The sequence below is a fragment of the Leptopilina heterotoma genome, unplaced genomic scaffold (genome assembly GCF_015476425.1).
Source record: "Leptopilina heterotoma isolate Lh14 unplaced genomic scaffold, ASM1547642v1 Lhet_304, whole genome shotgun sequence".
Classification (NCBI taxonomy): Eukaryota; Metazoa; Arthropoda; class Insecta; order Hymenoptera; family Figitidae; genus Leptopilina; species Leptopilina heterotoma.
In genome coordinates, this window is record NW_025111008.1 from 24,191 (window position 1) to 50,331 (window position 26,141).

At 27.6% G+C, this 26,141-nt stretch overlaps 3 protein-coding genes across 3 annotated transcripts; 1 reads left to right on the plus strand and 2 right to left on the minus strand.

Moving 5' to 3' along the window:
• The first annotated feature begins 287 nt into the window (after positions 1 to 287).
• LOC122504547 lies at positions 288 to 10,548 on the plus strand. Its single transcript, XM_043615705.1, has 6 exons — positions 288 to 403; positions 4,321 to 4,540; positions 4,864 to 5,760; positions 5,968 to 6,194; positions 10,136 to 10,304; positions 10,439 to 10,548. Exons 1-6 carry the CDS (start codon positions 389 to 391, stop codon positions 10,546 to 10,548), a joined length of 1,638 nt encoding a protein of 545 aa, XP_043471640.1. The 5' UTR covers positions 288 to 388.
• An 11,100-nt stretch (positions 10,549 to 21,648) lies between these two features.
• LOC122504548 lies at positions 21,649 to 22,872 on the minus strand. The gene has a single exon (XM_043615706.1). It carries the CDS (start codon positions 22,870 to 22,872, stop codon positions 21,649 to 21,651), a length of 1,224 nt encoding a protein of 407 aa, XP_043471641.1.
• A 1,353-nt stretch (positions 22,873 to 24,225) lies between these two features.
• On the minus strand, positions 24,226 to 25,068 carry LOC122504549. The gene has a single exon (XM_043615707.1). It carries the CDS (start codon positions 25,066 to 25,068, stop codon positions 24,226 to 24,228), a length of 843 nt encoding a protein of 280 aa, XP_043471642.1.
• Between the last annotated feature and the right edge of the window lie 1,073 nt (positions 25,069 to 26,141).

Genomic DNA, 26,141 nt, shown 5'->3' on the forward strand with positions numbered 1-26,141 from the left:
AAGCTTAATGTTATTGTTGCGTGTGAGAAATCTTCTCATATATTTTCTTTAAAGAAAATAAATTAATAAAATTATCTTTCATAATAAATAACTAAAATATATTATAATTATTTATTAAATTGATATTTTAGTTTTATTATTATTAATAATTTCCTGTGAAAGAATTTTTATAACAATTGCATTTGATTTGAAAACGTGCGGTTACGTGTGTCTTCTATCTGACGCATGCGCCGTAACCCAGTTCGTATCCGCGACATCCGCCAATTCTATCCACGTTCACGAGTCGATGACGAGTCGACTTCGCATAACGAAAACAAGGTGTTATATTATGTCGTATTATTAATCGTCGATAATTATCTATATGTAGGAGTTAATTGCAGTGAATAAGATGGATCAACGGGAAGTAAGTATATGTGATATTTCAATATTGTAGTCATATTAAAATGATGCTATTTATATATCTGTCTATAATGTATTTTATATGTTAACCTAAAAAAGGAAATTTTTGACGCTTTGCATACTTGCGTTGCTTTAGTATATCGTTTGAAACATGCGAATGACAATTAATAGTGATAAAATATTATTAACGTTTATATAATATATAATCACTAATTAGTGATAATATTCAGACGACAAAATCAGTGTTTTGCTGTAAAATTTAAGGAAACCAATAATTCATTTTAATTATCTTTTTATATTTATATCTTTATACGGTGCAATACAATTTACTGATTTTTAACAATTTTATGAACGATATAATGTCTTAGTTAAGTTACCTTTTTTTAAACAATCTTTTGTGTACATAAGTACTTGTAACTATTATTGGGCACTGTAAAAAAAATCTCTGTTCGTTTACAGTCTTTTACTGATTTTTATAGAAACTTTTAAACTATCGTCTTTAAAAGTAGCAAATTTAAAATCTCTTTTAAAAATTAATACTTTTAATGTGTCAATTTTACAATTTTCAGTAAATTTACCTTTCTGAAAGTAGGTAATAAAGAGACAAAAATATTATCAACTTTCAAAGTAGCAAATTTTATGGAAAATTGTAAAATTGACAAAGTAACCCACGTAGCACAATAATTTCCTGCAAGTTATCAAAGCCAAATTCGAAAACTTACCTGGAAAATTTGCAGCAAACTTGCGACAAATACCAAAATGTCCGTTTGGTGGCAAGTTTGCGGAGCAAATTTGTAGATAACTTGCGTGGCAAACTTACAGATAATTTTTTAGTGAACTTGAGGAAAATTTGCAGCAATCTTTCAAAAAACCTAAAAATTTCAAAAAAAAATTCTTTTTGTTTTCAAAATGTATGTATTTTGATAAACGTTGCCTTCCTCTATAGGGAAGGTGACATACATGTAGTGCGCAGCTCTAGATATCATAGAAAACTACTGAGCATGCAATTAACATCTACTTTGCCATGCAAATTTTCTGCAAACGGACATTTTGGTATTTGCTGTAAATTTTTCCAGGCAAGTTTTCGAATTTGGCTTTGATAATTTGCCGCAAATTAGTAAAATTAATACAGAAAAGTATTAATTTTACAAAAGCGATTTTAAATTCGCTACTTTTAAAAACTTAATTGTTAATTAATAGAATCAGATCAGAGTCTGTAATAAGTAATATTTTATTACTGTAAAATTTATTGAATGAGTTGAAGAAATTTTTAATTGTACCGAAGGTTTTAAGGTTAGGTAGACATAATTCTCAAATAATTATTTTACTTAGATTAGAAATAAATAATACAGTTCTAGATTTTACAATGCTTTTCTAATCTAAAATACATATTTTCGAAGATCGAAGAATAAATGGACAAATAAGATTTGAACAATTAAAATATACTTTAAAATAGATATTTTAAAGATTACGGATTTACTTTACCTACACTCACACAATATGTTATGAGATAAATCACAGTAGATTTCACAAAAGAATTGTCTTTTTTTGTTTCAAGTATATGAAAATTAAAACCTTCGGCGTTATGTATTAAATAATCAAATAGGCCTTAAATAAATTATATTTTGAATAAATAAATTAAATAAAACACTAAAAACAAATTCGACAGTATTTCAACAGAAAAATAAAAATATATATATAAACCATTTTCAAATATTTCTTAGAATCGACCGGAAAGAATAAGGATCCGTGAAGCAATTAATGAACGCAAAATAAGACTTCGATTGATGAGAAACGAAGATGTTTATGAACATGATTCCTCTGATTCATCTGATCATGTCGAACTTAATGATAATATTCTTGATCAAGAAGTGCCCAATAATAATGTAAATTTACCTCCTGAAAACTATCATTTGGAAGATGTATTAAGGATTGACCAAGATAATGATCCTGGTGACAATTATAATAATTTTGGGGTTGACAATGATACTGATAGTAATAATGAAGATAGTGATGACAATCAAAGTGACTCTGATGGTGAAACAAGTGATGACGATGAAGATTTTGACCCGAATATGTATTTATATCACTCTTTGAGAGGTTGGGCAATGCGTGGCATTTCAAAAAGAAAAGTTGACCAATTACTTAAAATTTTGAGACGTATTCATCCTACACTTCCCTGTAGTTATAAAACTCTTCTGAGAACTCCAAAAACTACTAACGTAAAAGAAATAGACAATGGTCAATTATGGTATAAGGGAATAGTAAAAGCTTTAAATCAAAGAATCACTCAACAGTATCTCGAAGAATATGGAAATGTTGTTATCGATGTAAATATGGATGGTTTGCCATTATACAGGAATTCTAAAACGAACTTTTGGCCAATTTTAGGGACTTTGGAGGGCCAGTTTAATAGTCCTTTTATTATTGGTGTTTATTACGGTCATTCTTCGAAACCGCAAACGTTAGATCAGTATCTTGCAGATTTTGCTGAAGAAGTACTACACTTAAGAGAACATGGCTATCATTTTGAGGGAGAAACATATAATTTTAGTATAAGAAATTTTCTTTGTGATGCTCCCGCTAGATCATACTTAAAATGTACTATAGGTCACAACGGTACTTTCCCGTGTGAGAAATGTATAGTGCGTGGAAAATGGTACTTACACCGCATGACGTATGTGTCAACTAATGCTGACAATCGAAGCGATCAGTCGTTTAGAAATCGAGAAAATCCCGAACATCATACTGGCCTTTCACCGCTTGAAAATATTTTGAACATTGGAATGGTCTCAAAATTTAGACTTGATCCTCAACATCTTCTGTACCTTGGAATAGTCAGAAGACATCTGTTCAAAAAGTTAGAAATAAGAAATTTAAATAGACTTGAAGATGACAAAATTCATGATTTCAAAAATGCTCTGCAAAATTTATCTGATTCTTTTCCAAGGGAATTTAACCGAAAGCCCAAATATTTTGAAAAAGTGAAGGATTTAAAAGCTACTGAACTGAGAAGACTGCTTTTGTATGATGGTATTAAAGCTTGGAAAGGAGTACTACCAACTGATGAATACAAAAATTTTCTCCTACTGCACTGTTCTGCTTACATTATGGAAAATCTTGTATTTGTTAAGCAGCCAGTAATGTTAGATGCTGCAGAAGAATTCTCCAAGTTGTTTATTCAGTATTCTACACAACTATATGGTCGAGAATTTGTTGTTTATAATGTTCACAGCTACATGCACATGGCTGAGGAATGTAGGCTAACACAAAACAGTCTGTATGGTTTCAGTTGTTTTCCGTTTGAAAACTATCTTAAAACTATCAAACAGACTTTAAGATCAAGTTATCAACCTTTGCAACAGCTAGCACGTCGAGACACCGAAAACGAAGGAAAGTTGGATGAAGTAGAATTGATTCCAAATGAAATAACTTTAAAGTTACGCCATCATGATCCTGATGAAGAAATTCTCGGAGAACAATTTCGGAGACTAGATATGAAAGACTTATCATTGTCTCTCGATCAAGCAAATAGTTGTTTTCAAACAGTTAATGGAGCCGTAGTTGTGCTTCAAAATATAGTTCAAACTGAGGAAACTATTTTGTTACGGGGTAAAAGATTTCAGACTCTTCAGAATTATTATAATTATCCCATAGAATCTTCTATTCTTGGCATACATTTAGTATCTCATTTGTCGGAAAACAATGAATATTGGTCTATTAACGAATTATCTCAAAAGTGTATTTTAATGCCTGAAACTGAAAATTCTTTTTTATGTGTTCCCCTTCTACATACAGCTACATAATTTTTACAGAGGTAACAACAAATAATAATAATAATAAAAACAAATTTAACTTTTCATGCCTTCTATATTTTATAATTTATAAATTAAAATTTTTCCTCAAATCTATTTTTTACAGTATGCAGTTGTTCATTTCCTTAATGAGGGAACTGTAGAAGTAATTCCTACAAAGTGGCTAGATCAACCTGATGTGCTTGAGACTGAAGCTTTCTGGCCGCCAGAAAAAGGTTGGCCTTTAAAGGGATCTCGATACATACAATTAAAAAAAGCTGTTCAAGGTCTTAATGATCCTGATATAACATGGCCCGTTTTCAATGTAAAAGTACTCCACTTATTTCGTAAGTATCATTTTTCTTTTGCATATAACATGATTGTTTCAAACTCTTCTGATTTATAATTTGTTATGCTTGAGGAAACAATTTTTTTCGACTACTATTACAACTTTTACTTAAAGAGCAAACTTATTCTCACAAATTACTCTAGAAGGAAACTATACAAATTTTTTAAAATCAAATAGATAATTATCATTGAAAATTGAGTGGATTCAAAAGATATTATACTTAAAATGTACTTCAAGGACTACAAAATTGCGCAAAATACTTTTAAAAAAACTAAAAGTTAACAGATTTTTATTAAGTTACACATTTTTTCCTTTTTACAGAAACTTATGAAGATGCAATACAAGGATGTAAAAAAGCTGAATATGATTCAAATATCGACACAGAAAAAGAAGTAAAGTCTCGTAAGAGACGTAAGCCTCTTAGATATGTTTCTTCTGATCTTGACAGCGAAAATGATACATGTGCAGATGATAATATTTGTTCTCCAACACGTAAATTAAAACCAAAAATCAAAAAAATTAAGAAGATTCAGTCTAACTCCGATTCTGATGATGTTGTATTACAGCCGCCAAAAGTAAGCGACCATTTAAAAGGAACTCTTTTATCTTTAAATCGTTCAACACTGGAAGTTTGTCAAAATAACAACAAATCGCCAAAGACGAATACTGCTTTAAAAAAAACATCTGGACCGACGAAGATGTTAACATCAAATTCTAATAAAGGGAAAGAAAAAGCGAATCCTTCAAAAAATATAAAGAAAATTGATATTTCTAGTGCTAAAGCTCGTGCTCTATCCAATTCCAAAAATTCAAAAAGTGCAACTCAAAATTTACCTTCAGATCTTAATAATAATAATGGTAATAAAACGTCAAAAACGATTAATATGAATATTGAGAACAAAACAAATAAAAAGCATCCCATTTCTGGAAAATTGGAAAAATATGTCAGAGTTGATTCTGTTCTTGATAAAAATCCACCTAATATCATGGAAACAGATGATGTGGTTGAACCAAGTGCTTCTTCGACATCACCATTTAAAGTTACTCCAACTGCATCAACCAGTGGGATAAATAATGATTATTCTAACTTGTCTCTATCTGAATATTGTGGCAATATTGTGAATTTAGGCAGTAAAAACGATATAAGTGCAGTAGATGGCCCTTCAAATCAAATATCTAAAAATTCACTTAACCCTCAGAAATCAGTTTCGACAAAGGGTATGTATTTTTCTCAAAATATTAACTAAGAATCAATAAATATTTAATTTATAATTAATTTAATTATTTTCTAAACACTAATTTAGACAAAAGATATTTCTGCGATGCATGTATTTTTGTTTCAAAAAATAGTTTTATTGTAATGTACTATAACAAAAATAAATATATATTATTTATTTATTATGCTTTGTATCAAAAAATTTATAGCTGCAAAGGACAAAGAAGAAGCAAAGCTAACGAGCACGTTACTGATACAAGTGAGCAAGCAGTTAGACGCAGTACTTTTAAATCAAGCGATCATCATGCGAGCTGTCGATCCAAATATAGCCAAAATGGTGAGACCGGAACAAATGCCCACTATGCCAATGAGAGTCATGGCCGATTTTAATAAAATGGAAAAGTTTCTTCAAGAGCCTATAAATTTTGCGGCAATTGTAAGTAGATTTAATAAAATTTAAATTAAAAAATTTTAAATAATTAATTGATAGGCATTTGTTTGTTAATATTAACAAACATTAGTAATGTAAATATTAGTCAAAAAATATTTTTATTTATAAAATTTCCCCATAAAATCCAGTTGATTAGATTTAATAAAATTAAAATTCTTATCTAAAATTAAATTATTTTCAAAAATTGTAATAAATTTCTTGGAAAAATTTTAATGAATTTCAAAAATATTCCTCAATTCAATGATTTTTAATATGTACTATTTTAATAAAATTCTCCAAAAGAATTCAATTCTTTATAAAATTGAATTAATTATTTTCATAAATAATCAAATTTGATGCAAAAATTTCCGCCAAGTAAAAATTTTGGAAATGTCGAAATAATTAGTGAAATAAAAGTTTACGAAGTAAAATTTGTAACGAAAGTTTTTGTATTCAATTGTAACAAATGTAGAATTTAATTTAATTATTAACATAATCAGCTAATGAAATCCAATTATTCGTCTTAATAAGAAATTTCTATTTGAAGCAATTTTAAGATCTTGGCGTCAATACTTTCATTAATTATAAGTTAGAAACATTATTGACGCCAAAATCTTAGAATTGCTTCAAATAAAATTTTTTTATTAAGACGAATAATTGGATTTTATTAGCTGATTAAGTGATTATGTTAATAATTAAATTAAATTCTACATTTGTTACAATTGAATACAAAAACTTTCGTTACAAATTTTACTTCGTAAACTTTTATTTCACTGATTATTTCGACATTTCCAAAATTTTTACTTGGCGGAAATTTTTGCATCAAAGATGTTTTTGTTGGGATTGTTATTGAATGGATTAGAATCTTGATATATATTGCAGGATATTTAATAGACTTTGTATTTGTTGAAATATTTAGACTTTTCTAAAAAAAATGAATTTTTTGACATTTAGACAAACGCAGAGAGCAAACTTATAAACGGGAGTGTAAAATATTCTATAATATCATTGATTGGGTTAAAATCTGGATATATATTGCAAGAAATTTAAATACACTTCGTATTTATTAAAATATTTTGATTTTTCTATAAGAAATTGGATTTTTCGACATCTAGACAAACGTAGAGACTAAATTACTTAACACATTTGTAAAATATTCTAGAATATTATTGATTGGAGTAGAATCTTGATATATATTGCAGGAAATTTGAATACATTAAAAAGTTGAGTCTCTACATTTGTCTAAATATCAAAAGATTTTATTTTTTTTAGAAAAATCCAAATTTTTCAAAAAATACGAAGTGTATTAAAATTTCCTGAAATATATATCGAGATTTTAACCCAATCAATGATATTATAAAATATTTTACACTCCCGTTTCGAAGTTTGCTCTCTGCGATTATCTAAATGTCAAAATATTCAATTTTTTTGAGAAAAATAAAATTTTTTCAAAAAATACGAAGTCAATTAAAATTTCTTCAAATGTACATATATCGATATTTTAACCTAATTAATAATATTCTAGAATATTTTAGAAACCCATTTTGGAGTTTACGCTCAACGTTTATCTAAATCTCAAAAAATCGATATTTTTTCGGTTTTCCTAGCTTAAGGGGAGGTTCCCATTGCGGGAATCAAAAAAATTTATTTCTTTTTTATTGTATTTTTTGAAAGCTATATATATGTAGAATATGTGCGTATAGCGATTTTTTGATCCGAAGAATATTTTCGTTTTTATGGAGACTTGAACTCACCGGCATCCCGAGCACTGAATAACAAATGTCAGGCAAATCGAATCGATTTTTAAAAATTTTGCAAATCTGACCTCAGAATCGTAAAGAGTGACCCTAAATACCTATAGATATTTATCATATACGCAAATTGAACAAAGAATTGGAAAGAATTTAATTATTGCACAAAAATGTTTCTCAAACTTTAAACGCTTTTAAACGCTTTTCTCGAAACAAGATTTTTCAAACTGGTGGGCATCGTAGCGTCTAAACTATTTAATCAATCAACTTCGGGTTTGCGGCTAATTAAAGGTAACTAAATTCTACTGGGGTTATACCTATAATATGGTAAAATTGTTAACAATAGAGATTTTTACAAGAGGTCAAATATAGAAAAATAATGCAAAAACGCAGTTTTTTTAAAAATGTATCCGCCATTTTGTCATTTTGTTAACTTTTTAACTATTTTATAGGTATAACCTATTCTTTAGGATGTCATCTTTATAAAAAATTTTGAGTTTTTGTTTTAGACTAAAAATTGCGCAGTGTAGAATGCCCACCGTTTTCCATGTTTAAAAAAACATTATTTTCCAGATGCGCCATATTGGCCGCCATTTTGCATTCTTTTTAAAATGAAATATATGTTTTAAAAGTTCAAGAATGTATCTTTATTTAGAAAAAAGAACTACATCGCTAAGTCATAGCCGCTCCTCGCAAAAAATTGTCAAAGTTTGTGTTTATTTTGGCCTTTGCAATGAGAACCTCCCCTTAAATTCTATAAAAGTATCAAAAATATTCAAATAAACTTGACAGAATTGTTTCTTTTTTGACTCTTTATCCACCAAAAAAAGAATAAGCGAAATCGGTTAAGATTTACTTAACCTATTAACTAATTTACTTAGTTATTCAATTTTATCGAAAAATAGACAATATTTCGAGAATATATATCGCGGTTTTTGTTTTTTACTTGGCGGCGATTTACCGCGAATCTTGATGTCAACAGGGAAATTATCTTTATAAATATAATAAAATTCTTATCTAAAATTAAATTATTTTCAAAAATTTTAATAAATTTTTTGGAAAAATTTTAATTAATTTCAAAAATATTCTTCAAATCAATGATTTTCAATATGTACTATTTTAATAAAATTTTCCAAAAGTATTCAATTATTTATAAAATTGAATTAATTATTTTAATAAATAATCAAATGTCAACAGGGATTCAATTATTTTCACAAATAATACAAATTATCGCAAAGTTACAATTATTTTTAATACAATTTTAATCTAATTGATGGAAAAATATAATTATTCTTAAAAATCCTATTAAAATTTGCAGAGAGAATTCAATTATTTAAAAATTTGTTGATACAATTCTTTATAAGAATTGAATTTTATGAAATATTCAATTATTACCTAAATAAAATTTTAATTATTTCATTTTAAATAATTGAATTCTAGTTTAATTTTGTGATAAAAATTGGTTTAAAATTTAAAAATGAATTACTGTTAAAATGTTAGATTATAATAGAATAGTAAAAGCAATATTCAAATAAAAATAAATAAAAATTCTGTATCGTGAATTTTTGTAAATAACTGAATTTTGAAAATAATTTTTTTAAAAGTTTAATTGAATTGTTTTTTATTATTTAAAGTTTTTTTATATTTCATTAAAGAATTTATAAATAATTGAAATTTCGTAAAATTGAATATTGTAAGCAAATCGTAAATGGATTTGAAAATTGTCAAAGAACTTTTTCAAAAATTATTAAAAATAATCGCTTTACACGGAGAAAACTGGAGTATTCAACTAACTATCTGGAGGGACAAACAAACTATATTTGAGGTTAAGTTTTTCGTAACCATTTCGGAGGGATAAATAGACACTCCGATGATTAATTTGACTAACTCGGAGGGAAAAGTTAACTATCAAGAGAATCAGGCTTAACACTCAAAACCTAACCCTCTAAGTTTGACTATCCAGTTTTCTCAGTGTAAAGAAGAATTTTAGTTAAAAATTCTTGTAAATAATAATTGAATTGTAAATGATTTTATCACACTCGGTCATCTTTAATTATGATAAATTAATAATTTTAAGTAAAATGTTTTCTTATTTGACTCGGACTGGTTACATTTTTGTCAGTAATTGGTCCGTAATTTTTAATGTTTGCAAGATAAAGTCCGTAATTTTAAATACTTTCACTTTTATTCTAACAGCGTGATAGATTGTGGATGCTATCTACTGGAAGTCAGAATGAAAAGTCAGCTACGGGTAAAATTCTATCCCATATGATGTATAATTGTTTGGCTGCTAATATTAGTTGGAAAGGAAGTTCAGGCTCGAAGATTGAATTTCAAACTTCAAAAAGCTGTGAAGTAGTATTTAGTAAGTAATTTTTGACAATTTATTTTCAGGGTAGCATGCACATTTTAAGCACAAAAATAATATTACATTTATGAAACTATTTCTTAAGGTAGATCAACTGTTATCTTAAACGTAAGAAACTTGAACTTTTACAGGTGCCATTGGATTACGTTTTAAAGGGAGTAATCTTGATGATGCTGAAGCTAAAATGAAAGACTGGTTTCGCTCTGCACCTTACAAGAAACAGGAAGATGGGCTTGCATAGAAAGCTTAAATTTATTTAATTATTAGATTATAAATGCATAGCGTTTATCAAAAGAATCATTATTCTTTAAATTTTTTTCTCAAAAAGTAAAGTAGTAAATACTACTATAATTATTAATTACTATTATTATTAATTACAATAATTAACATGTTTGAATTTAGACTTTATCTTTTATAAGTATAATAATTATATTTTTTATATTATAATAATAAAGTAATGAATATAATATTTTGGAACGTTTTTTATTTATCAAAAACCACGAGTTGAGTATAAATTGGAATTAATAGAATTAATATAATTTTACTATCAAATTAAATTTGTAAACCGTGAAAATTCAGTCAATTTTTAAAATAATTAAAAACTGTCATAAATCTATAAGTCGTCAAAATTTCATCAATTTTAAAAATGATTCAAATTAATAAATCGTCAAAATTTCGTCAATTTAAAAAATGATCAAAAAATGGTCAAAATGTGGGACGTGTTTTCGTCAATTCAAGTAGTCAATTTGACGATATTTTGATCATCAAATTGACGTCAATTTGACGTCAACTTGATGAGTCATTTCTCATTGGGATCGGGGTTGCCCAATCACAACTTTCTACTGGTTGTAAAATTTTCTTTTTGACTAATCTGTTAATTTCTTTTTTGATTTCAGGGCACGTGGAATATGGCACCGGTCGAGCTTTACAAAAAACTAGCTTAGCATTTTCTTTTAGCTTAAGAGAAAATTTCCCAGAGATATATTTACCGCCTTCTTCCGATAAAACATCTTTAAATTCATTTACAATTTCAAACGCTTGACTGACTTCTTGATTAATCGAACCTATTGTTAAAATTGATTTATTTTTTTTTGTCATATCAAAAGCATATAACCATTCACGCCCGACAATTGGAATTTTCTTCCCAGAAAATACAAATAGATCCAATTTAAAATTTTTCGCTCTATACGTAACATTAACCTCTAACTTACCGATCGGAAAAAGCATATCATTTGCATATGTTTCAAATCTTCTGTCAGTTTCTAAAAGTTTAATTTTCGACAATTGTTTTGATTCCTTCCAATTATCACTTGATATTGCCGAAATCGGTGACCCTGTGTCCACTTCAAATTTAGTCGGTACATTCTCAATAAAAAAAATTTCAACAATCGGATTTACATTACTCTTATTTTTCTGTGCTTCAATAACTTTAAAAATTTTTATTAAATTAAAATTATTATTAATTTTTATTATTACCTTTATTTACTTTTCGCTGATTCGCCGTTACCTTTGAGTTTTCGCTCGAGACGTAGTTTACTGTCGAAGTTCTCGATGTTTTCATCTCAGCCACGTCTCTATTCGCTGATTCCAACGAAGTTGCCAATTCAATCGACCTGTTGTATGACAGATCTTTTTCACCAAGTAGCCGTTTCTGGATCGCTTCACTCGACATTCCCCATACCAGCTGATCACGAAGACTGTCCTCCAAATTAATTCCGAAGTCACAATTCAAGGATAGCCTTTTTAGATTTGCAATGAATTTCTTGACAACTTCACCATCTTTTTGTTTACACTCCTTGAATTTGTATCTCTCGAAAATAACACTAGGTTTCGGCTGTAAATAATCCGCCATAACCTTTAATAGTTCATTGAACGTTCGTCCCGATGGCGCTGTAGGTATACACAAATTGCTCAAGAGAGCGTATTCCTCCGCCCCAATTAGCGTCAGAAACAAAGAAACCGAGTAGATAGGCAGGGCCGGTTCTGGATACAGATTCCTTTACCGACATTTGAAATAAAAAAATGGTTCTAATCCATTCTATTCGAGAAACTTCTAAAGGAAAAAAGAGAAGAGCAATTTCTTCTAAAAATTTATCCAAAAAAAAACTTATTCAAAAAATTTGTAAATTTTTTTCAAAACTGAGAAATGAATAAGTATATTTATGATGTATAGGTTAACATACAGAGTTTCATTATATCTCAAGATTTTACGATAAGTATAAAATTTTTTTCAAATAAATTTTTGCGTTTATAATGTTTTAAACAAATTGTTTTATTATTTAATAGAAAATTAATTATCAGCCTATTGTAATAAGAATGTGGAAGCATCACCTGTTAATGTTATGAGTAATTATTGCATAGATGATAAAAATAGTCATGTACATTTCAGAGAGGAGGGTCATTTCGCAGGAGAGTTAAGGTTCAAGTCTCAGATTTTTTTTATATTTTGCTTATTAATAGTATTTTGGGTCCTAAACAACTATACCAAATTTTAATTAAATATTTTTATTATTTTTCAAGATATTGGCATTGCAAATTTCTTGACATGTTTTCTTCATTTTATTATAACTCACTTATTTTTAAAAATTTATTAAATTTGTTAAAAACCTTTTTTACGTAAAAACCATTGAAGTTTAATAAAAAAAATTGAAAATTAAAAAATATCAATTTTTTTAATTATTTATTTATAAAATTATATTTATTTTTAATGTTTAAGCATGATCCCTATCAGATTTTGTTTAAAAAAAATCTTATTTCAAAGTTTAAGATCTCATTAAAAAACCGTGAAATTTTTAGAATGGCATCTGTCTTTGTTTTTTAGTAATAAATTGTCAAAGTTTTAATTGCACTATCGCGCGCCGGCTCACAGTTGGATTTTTTTACAATTTACTGTTCAAAAATGACTACAGCCTACAATTTTTAACCGATTTGAGTGTTTTTTGTTTTAAATTAAAGGGGACTTCCTGGGAGGCCGATTTTTTAAATATTAATTGTTTATAATTTTTTATTTTAAAAAAATTAATACAATTTTTTTAAAAAGGACGTTTATTTTCTTTTTCCGTTACTGCACATGATCTAAATAAGTTCAAAATAATCCAATATATCCACCAGACAATTAATAAAACAAAATAATTTATTTAAATTGTTATGAACATTATTATTAACAAATAGTTAACTTTGATTCCTCTTCAATAAAAAATGTTTTTTTTCCCATTTACTTTTATATTTAGGTTCATTTAAAGAATATATGTCCTCTCCTTGTTTAAATAAGTTATTTTTTAAACAAGTAGGACATGTATTCTTGAAATAAAATTAAATCAAAAAGAAAATGTGGAAAAAAACCTTTTTTAGTGAAGAGGAATCAAAGTTATCTATTTGTTTAATTATATTGTTTATAATAAGTTATGTTTTGAACGAGGAGGACATATATTCATTAAATGATCCTAAATATAAAAGTAAATGTTAAAAAAACATTTTTTAGTGAACAGGAATCAAAGTTAACTTTTTGTTAATTAATATTGTTCATAACAATTTAAATAAATTATTTTGTTTTATTAATTGTCTGGTGGATATATTGGATTATTTTGAACTTATTTAGATCATGTGCAGTAACGGAATAAGAAAATAAACGTCCTTTTTAAAAAAATTGTATTAATTTTTTTAAAATAAAAAATTATAAACAATTAATATTTAAAAAATCGTCCTCCCAGGATGTCCCCTTTAATTTAGAACAAAAAACACTCAAATCGGTTAAAAATTGTAGGCTGTAGTCATTTTTGAACAGTAAATTGTAAAAAAATCCAACTGTGAGCCGGCGCGCGATAGTGCAATTAAAACTTTGACAATTTATTACTAAAAAACAAAGACAGATGCCATTCTAAAAATTTCACGGTTTTTTAATGAGATCTTAAACTTTGAAATAAGATTTTTTTTTAAACAAAATCTGATAGGGCTCATGCTTAAACATTAAAAATAAATATAATTTTATAAATAAATAATTAAAAAAATTGATATTTTTTAATTTTAATTTTTTTTACTAAACTTCAATGGTTTTTACGTAAAAAAGGTTCTTAACAAATTTAATAAATTTTTAAAAATAAGTGAGTTATAATAAAATAAAAAGAACATGTCAAGAAATTTGCAATGCAAATATCTTGAAAAATAATAAAAATATTTAATTAAAATTTGGTATAGTTGTTTAGGACCCAAAATACTATTAATAAGCAAAATATAAAAAAAATCTAAGACATGAACCTTAACTCTTCTGCGAAATGACCCAGGAGTCATCTGAAGTGTAACATGATACATGTCAGCACAATATAATTGGAATACATAAAATACTGCTGATATATGCTTATATCTCAAGATGTAATTTTCGCATGAATTCTATTTGTTGCACATCAGCTGACAATAATGATTCTATTTAAAGTTTCATGTTTTAAATATTTCTTTAAATTGGTTAAAAAGAGAAACTATATTAAGTAAAAGAGATGGAAGGAAATGTATGACTATAAAAGAGTGATGCTCCATTTATTATTGTTATAAAGAATTCATATGTCATATGTGAAATATTAAGTAGTAGAAAAATTTTAAATTATATACAATGAATTTTGACTATTGTAAAGAATTCTTAAAAGTTATGAACACAGCGTTAAAAACTTTAAGTAAAAAAACAACACCTGAAGAACTTAAGTTTTGGATAAAAAATAGTGCAAAAAATATTAAACAACTTTCAAAACTTTTAAAAAATAAATCATTGCCGTGTGCAGAAAGAAGAAAAATTTTATCAACAATTGGACTTCTAAAGGCAAACAGTCGGAAATTTAAAAGGCTAAGAAGACGAAAATTAGGCCTCAAGGAAGATGAAAATTGGATCAGGTGGGATGATATGGAGAATGCTTTTAATAATTGAATTAGAACAGGTTTGATAATAAATTTAAAACATAAAAATTTAGATTGTTTTTTTAGTGATGCAAAAAACATAATTATTTCTAAAATTAAAAGAATTTTCAAAAGAATGGGGAATTTGAAAGTTAATTTCGTTTTTGCAGCAAATTATACTGCTTTAGAAAATGGTAAGGATATCGATGATGTCAAATTTTTTAATACAAAAAATTCAAAAATTCTCGAATCAACAAATTTTGATAAATGGTTTGAAATTGAAGTTAGAGAAAAGCTTATGGTGAAAATTGATGATTTTCAACAGAAAGAGTCAGGGTGGTCTTTGAAGGAAATTATAAATTTGAGTGTGAATATTAACAAATACGTCCCTCTTTCGACAGGATTGTCAACGTTTATAAAAATGCCACAATTTATATTCAATAAAAAAGCCGTTATTAATGTTAAAAATAACGATGAATTTTGTTTTTTATGGTCCATTATTGCCCAACGATATCCAGCAAAAAGTAATGTTTGTTGCACTACTTCATACCCACACTTCAAAGATACAGATTTAAAAATAGATAATATAAACTTTCCTATTTCTCTCAATGATATTTCAAAATTTGAAAAATTAAACAAGTTAACTATTAACGTTTATGGAATTGATAAAATTAATAAAAAGAAGGATATTGTACCACTTTATTTAAGTGAAAATAAATCAGATGAACCAACGTATCATTTATTAATGATTGAAAATAATGAAATTGAAATAGATGATGATGATGATGATGATATTTCTCTACACAAGAGAATTTATCATTTTGCATTGATCAACAATTTATCTCGCTTAGTTATTTCACAGGTTACAAAAAATAGCCATAGGTTATGGTTTTGTAATAGGTGTTTATGTCATTTTAAATATGAGCACTCTTTTAATAAGCATACACCTGATTGTGAAAAGTTAAACAAGTGTAGAGTTATTATGCCAGAAAAGGATGATAATATTTTAAAATTTAAAAATTACAAATATAAAGAACATGCTCCATTTGTTATATATGCTGACACTGAAAGTCTCTTAGAACCAGTAACAAATACACACACTAATACAGCTCCATTTGTAAAGCATATTCCGACAAGTGTGGCTTTTTATTTACATTGCAACTTTGATGAATCACTCTCTGAATTCAAAATATATCGAGGATCGGATTCTATAAAATGGTTTATGAACGAATTAAAGCAATTTTCTGTAAAAGCAAATTCTTATTTTACAAATATTATTCCAATGGAAAATTTAACTTTTTCACAACAAATGCACTTTAATACAGCAAAAATTTGTCATATTTGTGAAAAAACTTTTGAAAAAGATGACATTAAGCATCATGATCATTGTCATTTTACAGGAAAATATCGAGGTCCTGCCCATCAGAGTTGTAATATAAACTATAAAGATTCACAAATTATTCCAATAATATTTTATAACTTGTCTGGATATGATGCACATTTTATTATAAAAGAACTTGCAATATGTTTTGAAGGTGAAATTAAATTGTTACCAATTAATAAAGAAAAATACATTTCTTTTACAAAGGATGTAGAAAATACTAAAATAAAATTTAGATTTCTTGACTCATTCAGATTTATGCCTAGTAGTTTGGAGAAATTATCTTCATACCTTGAAAATGATAAGAAAGAAATCACAAAAAATATTGCAGTAATATCAATGAATTTAATTTATTGACAAGAAAGGGGGTCTTTCCTTATGAATATGTTAATAGTTGGCAAAAATTAGAAGATTGTCAGTTACCGGATAAAGAATCGTTTTATTCTAAATTAAATGACTCTCATATTTCTGAAGAGGATTACAATCATGCTTGTAAAGTATGGGAAACATTTAATTTGAAAACATTAGGTGAATACTCTGACTTATATTTAAAGACTGATGTTTTACTTCTAGCTGACATTTTCGAAAATTTTCGAAAAACATGTTTATTAACATATAAGTTAGATCCACTTCATTATTATACTTCACCAGGTCTGGCATTCGATGCAATGCTCAAGTATACCAACATTGAACTTGATTTACTAACTTATATAGAAATGTTACTTTTCATTGAAAGAGGTATTAGGGGTGGAGTATCTCAATGCTCAAATAGATATGCGAAAGCTAATAACAGATTTATGGAAAAAGACTTTAATCCCTTTGAACCAGAGTCTTATATCATGTATTTTGATATAAACAATCAATATGGTGCTTCGATGAGCGAATATTTACCGTATAAAGACTTTGAATGGTTCCAAGAATATAATAATGACTTTTACTCAAATATTCCAGATGAATCTCCAGAAGGATATATTCTTGAGGTAGATCCAGAATATCCCTTTGAACTTCATGATATGCATAAAGATTTTCCTTTATGTCCTGAGCATTATATACCTCCACTTCCAAAATGCACATTACCAAAATTAATTCCAAACTTATTGTCAAAAAAAAAATACATAGTTCATTATAGAAATTTGAAGCAATATTTATCATTGGGAATGAAATTAACTCAAATACATAGAGTTCTGAAATTTAAACAAAAACCATGGTTAAAGCCATATATTGATTTGAATACAGAATGTAGAAAAAAGTCATGCAATGAATTCGAAAAAAATTTCTATAAATTAATGAATAATTCTGTATTTGGGAAAACTATGGAAAATATTAGAAAACACAGAGATGTAAGATTAGTAACAAAATGGGAAGGAAGATATTGTGCAAAAAATTTAATCGCTCAACCAAATTTCCATAGCTGTATTGTATTCGATAAAGATATGGTTATCATTGAAATGAATAAAACAAAAGTTACGTTCAATAAACCAATTTACACAGGATTCACAATTTTAGATATTTCAAAAATTATAATATACGACTTTCATTATAATTATATTAAAAAGACTTTTAATGATAATGCAAAATTACTGTATACTGATACTGATAGTCTTATTTATTATTTCACAGTACCAAATATCTATGATTATATAAGACGAGATTTACATAAATTTGACACATCTGATTATCCTGAGAACAATATTTATAATATTCCTCTTGTAAATAAAAAAGTTCTAGGTCTTATGAAAGATGAAAATAATGGTAAAATTGTAGCTGAATTTATAGGTTTGAGATCAAAATTGTATGCTTTTAAATTATGGGGTGATAATAAAAAGGTTCAAAAGAAAGCAAAAGGTGTAAAATTTTCAACATTAAAAAGAATAGAGTTTGATGATTATAAGCACACTCTCGAAAAATCTGAAAACTTGATCCAAAAACAGTACTTTATTAAAAGTAGAAAACATGATGTTTACACTTTTAAACAAAGTAAAGTTGTTCTCAACTGGCAAGATGATAAACGAGTCTTGCTGCCTGGAAAAACAGACACCCTTCCTTGGGGTTACAATGCACCATGATGGAAAATTGTCCAAGTCTTAAAAAGTGTGAGTATTTTCTTCTTTAATTTATTATATATATATATATATATATATATACATATATTAATATCCAAAGTTAAGTAAGACAAAAGTGTTGATTTCAAGATATGCTTATACTTTAAGAATAAAGAATTGTCTCTTCTAGCTGTTCAGCTGATAAGAAATGGGATAGATTTCAACAATTCAGCAGACCAACGTCAAAGGTTTTATATAAAAAATTTTCTACACATTTCATGAAGACTGGTAAAAAGGGAGGATAGTAGACTAAACAATGTACATGAAGACAATGTTGAAGAAGAGATTTCTTTCAGTTTTGTGTCACTTCTTATTGAGGCAAGTAAAGTTTGCTGTGCAATAACATTTTTTTAGAGTATTACAGTGTATTGTGAAAAAATAGTTAAATTTTGATTATTTAATTTGTTTGCAGTTAAAAAAAATGGCAACTCCAGTTTACCACCAAGTCCAGCCCACAATTGTGATTCCGAGTTAGTGGTGCAGTTCCTTCCGACATAGAGAACTTTTGGAAACAGTTAATAAAACCGTCGACTATTTTGTGGAACTTTATTTGGAAATGAATGCAAAACCGGACGTATCTTTGAAAATTGGTGAAGTTACAGCAAAACTAAATTTAGTAAATGGTGAATTTTGTTTCGTTCGACCTGGCTTTCCCAGATATTATAAGATACAAAGTGCTATATCTGTACCCGCCGAATGGTTCAATAATTATGACTTAGATTTTCTTTTGCCTGTATTAAATTTTTCTGTTGACTAATTTATTGAAAAATATATGACTTTGAATTATGAGCCAAAAATTATATTAAAAATTGATAATGTTTTTTGCGCATTAACAACAATAAATAATAATTATGTGTTCACAAAAATCGATGCCTAGAGTTTAGAAAAATAGTTGTTTTAGAAATGTGTTGAAGAAAGTTGTGCATAAATATATTTTTATATTAATGAATATGTTTCTTGAATTATTAAACCTTGATCCTTAAAATATTAGTACAGAATTTAATTAAAAAAAATTAATTCTTGAATTTCTTATCTCTTCGGAATAAAACATTTAACCTCGAATTTAACATAGGAAATAATGTAATTTAATATATATATATATATATATATATATATATATATATATATATATATATACAGTTCTGTTATGTAACAATTGAAAATGTTAATTTTAAATTATAACTGTGATCTAATTGTTTCAGTTTTGTAACCTAATTGTTACAATTACGTGATCTAATTGTTATAATTATGTGACCTAATTGTTACAATTATGTGATCTAATTGTTACAGTTATTTGATCTAATTGTTACAATTATGTGATCTAATTGTTACAGTTATTTGATCTAATTGTTATAATTATGTGACCTAATTGTTACAGTTATGTGATCTAATTCTTTTGTTATGTGACCTAATTCTTTTGTTATTTTACAAAACTGTAACAATTGGGTCACATAATTGTAACAATTAGGTCACATAATTATAACAATTAGATCAAATAACTATAACAATTAGATCAAATAACTGTAACAATTAGGTCACATAACTGAAACAATTAGATCACATAATTGTAACAATTAGATCACATAATTGTAACAATTAGATTACAAAACTGTTACAATCAGGTTACATAACTATAACATTTAGATTATATTTATGCTATTTTAAATTAAATTAGAGTAATATAATTTTGTTTGTTTTATATATTTAACTTATAATAAATAAATATAATATAAAATTTAGATTGTCTTTAAAAATTTTTTATTAACAATTTATCAAAGAAATTTAAGTGATTTAAAAATGTAATAAATATTAATACTTTATATTAAGAATATTTAAAATGAAGAAAATAAATATTAATTCAACTAATTTAAATTTTTTTTACAATTTAATTATATTTAATATCTATAATAAATAAAATCCTCGCAAAAGCATATGATATACAAGTCTCATATCAGGCTATATTTCTATATAGTACGCTCAGCTATCCTCGTCCGTCCTCCGCTTCCTCATATACTTTGGTCACCCCTTTCGCTGCACTTACGTCTTAAGATTGAGTTACTCATCATACTTTCCTCCCCCGCTTCATCAACACGTGCTCAGACCCCGGCCGCCCATCACTACTTCTACGCACCTACAAACTAAGAAATGACTCGAATAACGCTTGGAGATAGAAACGTTATTCATTTACTTATTTAATTTCTGTTTTCAGTTCCCAAATATTAAAATAAAGACTTATCAACTATGAATAAAGTTTAAACTACTCTAAAGTAATTTTTTCTTTTTTATAATAAATTAACATTTCAATCAAAATAATAGGGTTTTTATAAATAAATTATATAAGACTATTTTAAATTTTATTTTATTTTATTAAAAATAAGAATACAATTTTTTTACATTTTTCTTTTTAAGAAAACTTATTGCTAGAGTTTTTAGACAACCACTCCGATAATAGTTTTACATTTCGCTCCGCACATTGAATTAAATCTATATGAATTATTTTGCGATGATTATAACATGGTTTAATATTATTTGCATCATGTTTTAGTGTTTGAAGCGAAGAACAGTTTATATCTATCATATCTATAACTACAGTAGATGGCTTAAGAAAGCTTTTTAACCACTTCTTTTTTTCTGAACCCTTTACATAAATTAGAGTTGCATTTTTAAAAACAGTCTCTAATATAATGGGAAGTAATGTATATGGAATATCACCAGTTGACCAATTTATACAATGTAAATTATTTTCCAACCACCTATTCATTCTTTTGTAATTTGGTGAAATACAGTTCCAATCACATGGAGGTTGAAAAATGAATTTATATGGTTGTGGACAATTTTTTTCAAGCGGTAAAATAGCTAATTCTTTTATAATAAATTCGTTAATAGGTAATTTAAAACATTGCACATCTACAATGTATGCCATTGTTCTGAAAACTGAATATGTTATTAAAAATATTAATTAATTTATATAATTTTTTCAAACAATTTTTTTAACCCCACCACTAATTGGTCTGTACTCAACAATTCTATCATGTAAAATAAGACAATAAGCTGCTGTTTGGTCAGGTAAATTTTCCTTTGCTTCAAATTCAAGACGAATGTCAACAGGGCCGTATTTTATTGACTCATTTTGTCTTGAACAATCAATTACTATAAGTGGAGCATATTCAAGAAACTCATTTTTTGACAAATATGGTTGCTGTTCCTTATTGTAATAGCTCGCTTGGAAATTGGTATACATATCATAAAGAATTGCATAGTGTCGTTTATCAAAATCTAAATTCAAATTTCTATATGGATAACTTTGGTTGTTTAAAAATAATTTAACATTTGTAATTTGACAATGATCAAAATGACTAGCATTTCTATTATTAACATTTTTTCGATTTGTCTGAAAACCTAAAATTATAAAACGAGGTTTTTCCAACTGTGTTGATGTTTTAACTGTCCACACATGATTGGCTGTCTGTGGTAGTAAAGGATATTCATAGAGTTCCCACGTTCGAAAGCTAATTGGAATAAGTGGGTCTTTCTCAATATATTTTAGTAATTTGAATTTACGTGAATCAGACAAGCGAACATTAGGTAATAACCATTCAATTTTATTAATGGATACTCTAATTTGTTCTTCACCTGTCTGCAGAATCGCATTCACATCACTTCTTGCTCTGGTTAAAATTAATTCATGCCTTGCATTAACAATAATTTTTTGGTAGTCCTCAGCAAAGCCAAATAGAATATTAAATGGTATTGAAATATCAAAATTTCCAAGGTTATCAACAAGATTAGTATTTGCGTTACAAGTCGAAAACCAACCAGCGTTTTCTAAAAATTTACTTTGAGCTCCATAGACTGAAACGTAATTTTTCATGAGAGTTGTAAGACCAACATTTTTAGTTTTATCAATTTCGATAGCGTTAAGTTCATAACGAGCTTCTTCAAACAGATGACAGATGGCATTGTTGACAAATCTAGTATGTATAACAGGTAATCCGTTTTCTTTTACTAATTTTCCTTGAATATGCAAAAAACTTTTGCTTGGCAACACACAATGATCCTGATTTTGTACAGCTATTCTTATTTCATCACTGTTATTAAATATTGCTGAGGCATATGGTAGATGAGCATGAATCTCATAGTGAGCAATAGATTCATTGTAGACAATTGGATTTGCAATATTTAACACATCTTCATCTTCCATTTTCTTTGACAAATAGTACACTTTTTAAAGAGAAAAACCACAAAACAGATGCAAACAACTTTTACTCTTGTTATCTTCTTCTTTGTTTCTTCTCGATTACTTTCAGGCCCAAATTCTTCAATAGTTGAATGTTTTGAGGTGTTAGCCTCTTGGTCGTAGTTTCGTAACTGACTCTTTTTACACATTCTGGCTTTTTATAACCGTAACCTATTCTTCGATTGAAGTCAATACCCATTTATATTGATTTCATATGCAATCTAATGGTAATTGTTTCACTTTGAAAATTTACAAGATTTCCGTCTTGATCAACAATTCTTAATTGAATTTGATCAATGCTCTTGACTGCGATAGGCAAGTAAATGACATGAGAAGGTACTTCCACTATTTTATATCCTGGTGGAACAGTTGGAAAAAATTCATGAATCGTGTGAACCTTTTGATTATTTATATATGCACCGGTTGTAATATTACATTCAACACGTAATGCATTAACTTTTATAATAGACACTGGTAAATTAGATTGGACAAGTTTATCAGCTTCAAGAATTTGAGGTTCAAATCCTAATAAGTAAGCTATTGAATCACTTTTTTGAAAATTAATTTCACGATTGCACAAAATCTCACTACGTAAGGTATTGTTATTTGGTTTAATATAAATTTCAATTCCTTTGGGTTTTAATACACTTTGTAAATAGCGCTGTATATCACCAATTTCATAGCTACCAGTTGGTATAGTTATTTCTTCTTGATCAACATAAAACTTATTGTGTCCAATATCTATATTTGGAATTGAATTAAATGTAAGAAATTCAACAAGACCAAGTACATAATTTTTTTGAGGCAACAATTCAATTGGTGGAAAATATTGTGTCTCCAATATAGATGATTTACCTGACAAGGTAAATGTTAATGAATCGTTCATATTGCTAGTTTAATTTATACTAAACTTAATGTTTCCATGTCATTACTTTTAAAGAGTAAACATACTTTTATCCTTGAGTTTATTTAAAAGAAATTTTAAACACAAATGACCACACACAAAGGTATTAAAATTTTGATAACTTTTGTGATTGTATTTAATAATTTTAACACCGAAATAATTAACAAGATCCCTAGGTGGTTGAAGATTACCAAAACTATCAAAATATACAATATTATTGATCATCTTTCTATAAGCTACCCAATGAGTACCAGCATTATATTTACTATCTAAATTTACTATAGCTGACTCAAATTTATAAGGGCCTGAAACTGGTAATTCATCACGCATAAAAACACCACGAAAGTGTGGAATTTTTACGATTTTAGCGTATTTCAGTATATCATAATTAGTTAACGCTCGTTTTGGTAATTTTACAATTTTTTGAGCTTTTTTTTCCTTTTTTCCACAGCACATGCTAATCCTAATCCTTGTTTATATGGCTTAAGATAGAGACCTTTTCCTACAGCTAGAGATTCCATGGCTCTGTTATGACGTTGACATTCTTCTAGTTGATTTTTAGCTGCTCTTGCATCATTAACTGCTTTTGCTATTCCAGCTGCTCCACCAGATAGAGCCCCTATTGCACTAAGACTAGCAAAGAGTGGTATAAGAAATGATAAAAAACCACCAATTTTTTTTGGTATGGGTAAAATTCGAGGTTGTTTCACTTTGCATTTTCCACCTGCTACTTTCACAGCTATACGTGCACCTTCTAGAGCTGACTTTATAGCAGAAGATGTATCATTGCTAGGTGTGATGAATTTTTTTGCCGCTAAAACAATATTTCTTAACGGAAATGTGGCCTTTTTGTTTTTCTTCTTTTTCATTTTCGATTTAAGACCCATTCCTAATTTAGTTTTTATTTTCATTGCGTTAGTAACTGCCCAAGCTGCAGCTTTTTCACCAAGTTTTGCGTCACTAGCACGTACACGATTCCAAGCTTTTTCCGCGAGTATCCTATCTGCAACGTGTCTATTTTCAAGGTTATCTTTATTTTGAGAATACGCAATATCGTGTTCTCTACAAGCTTGATCAAGAGGATTAATTCCAGGATCACCACGTGCCAATCGTTTTGCTAAGTTTGTTCCAGGGCCACAGTATTGATAACCAGGTAAGTGTAATTCAACAGGTAACTTGTTGATAATTTGATTTAAGAGACCTCTACCACGTTTGATAGATTTTTTAGAACTGATAGTTTTTTTCTTGACAAGCATACTTTTATATTTCTACACAAAGTATCTTTTTAAGACTGATGTAAAAATGTATAAAAGCCGTGTATTTATACTTTCTTAACCAGTTTACTCTAAATATTTAACCTTTCTTAATTGCACAAAATTCTATAAATAAACAGACCTATAAAATAATCTAAAAAAGTCTTGCATTTATACTTTTCAACCTCAGTGTGAATCAAAAGATGGAGTTCAATAAACAATCAACAGAATTACCTGTGTTAGATTTTGATACAGTAACACAACAAAAATCTAACAAAAAACGTCATGGAAATCTGTTACCTAATACGGTAAGAGCAATTTTTTGTGGTCCATCAAACTGTGGCAAAACAAATGCCTTACTTGCTCTACTAATACATCCAAATGGACTACGTTTTGAAAATGTCTACATTTTCTCAAAATCATTAAGTCAACCAAAATATAAATTTTTGGAGAAAACTCTTGACTTAGTGGATGGTATTGAATATTTTCCATTTCAAGAGCATGAAGAGGTTATTGAACCAAACAAAGCAAAACCAAATTCTACAATTGTCTTTGATGATGTAGCCTGCGATAAGCAAAATAGAATTCGAGAATTTTTTTCAATGGGTCGTCATAGACTTATTGATTGTTTTTATTTATGTCAAACGTATACACGGATTCCAAAGCATTTAATTCGAGATAATGTAAATTTTTTGATAATTTTTAGACAGGATGACTTAAACCTTAAACACATATATAACGATCATGTTAATACCGATATGATATATTCAAAATTTAAAGAATTATGTTCTTCTTGTTGGAATAGTGACAAATACGGTTTCGTTGTTCTTGACAAAGATAGTGACCTTAACCATGGTAGATAAAGAAAAGGGTTTGATTGTTTTATAAAAGTTGCTGAAGCTTAAAATGATTTCCACTGAGCCTCTAAGTTTAGTTATGGTTTATACTTGGTTCAATTAAGATGTCATCTTCAAGAACTGAACAAATTCAAAAGCAAAAAGATATTGCGTTGAATTTGGCAAAAGCCAGTGACGCAATTCGACGAAAACATAAGATGTTAAAGTTAGATAAAGAAA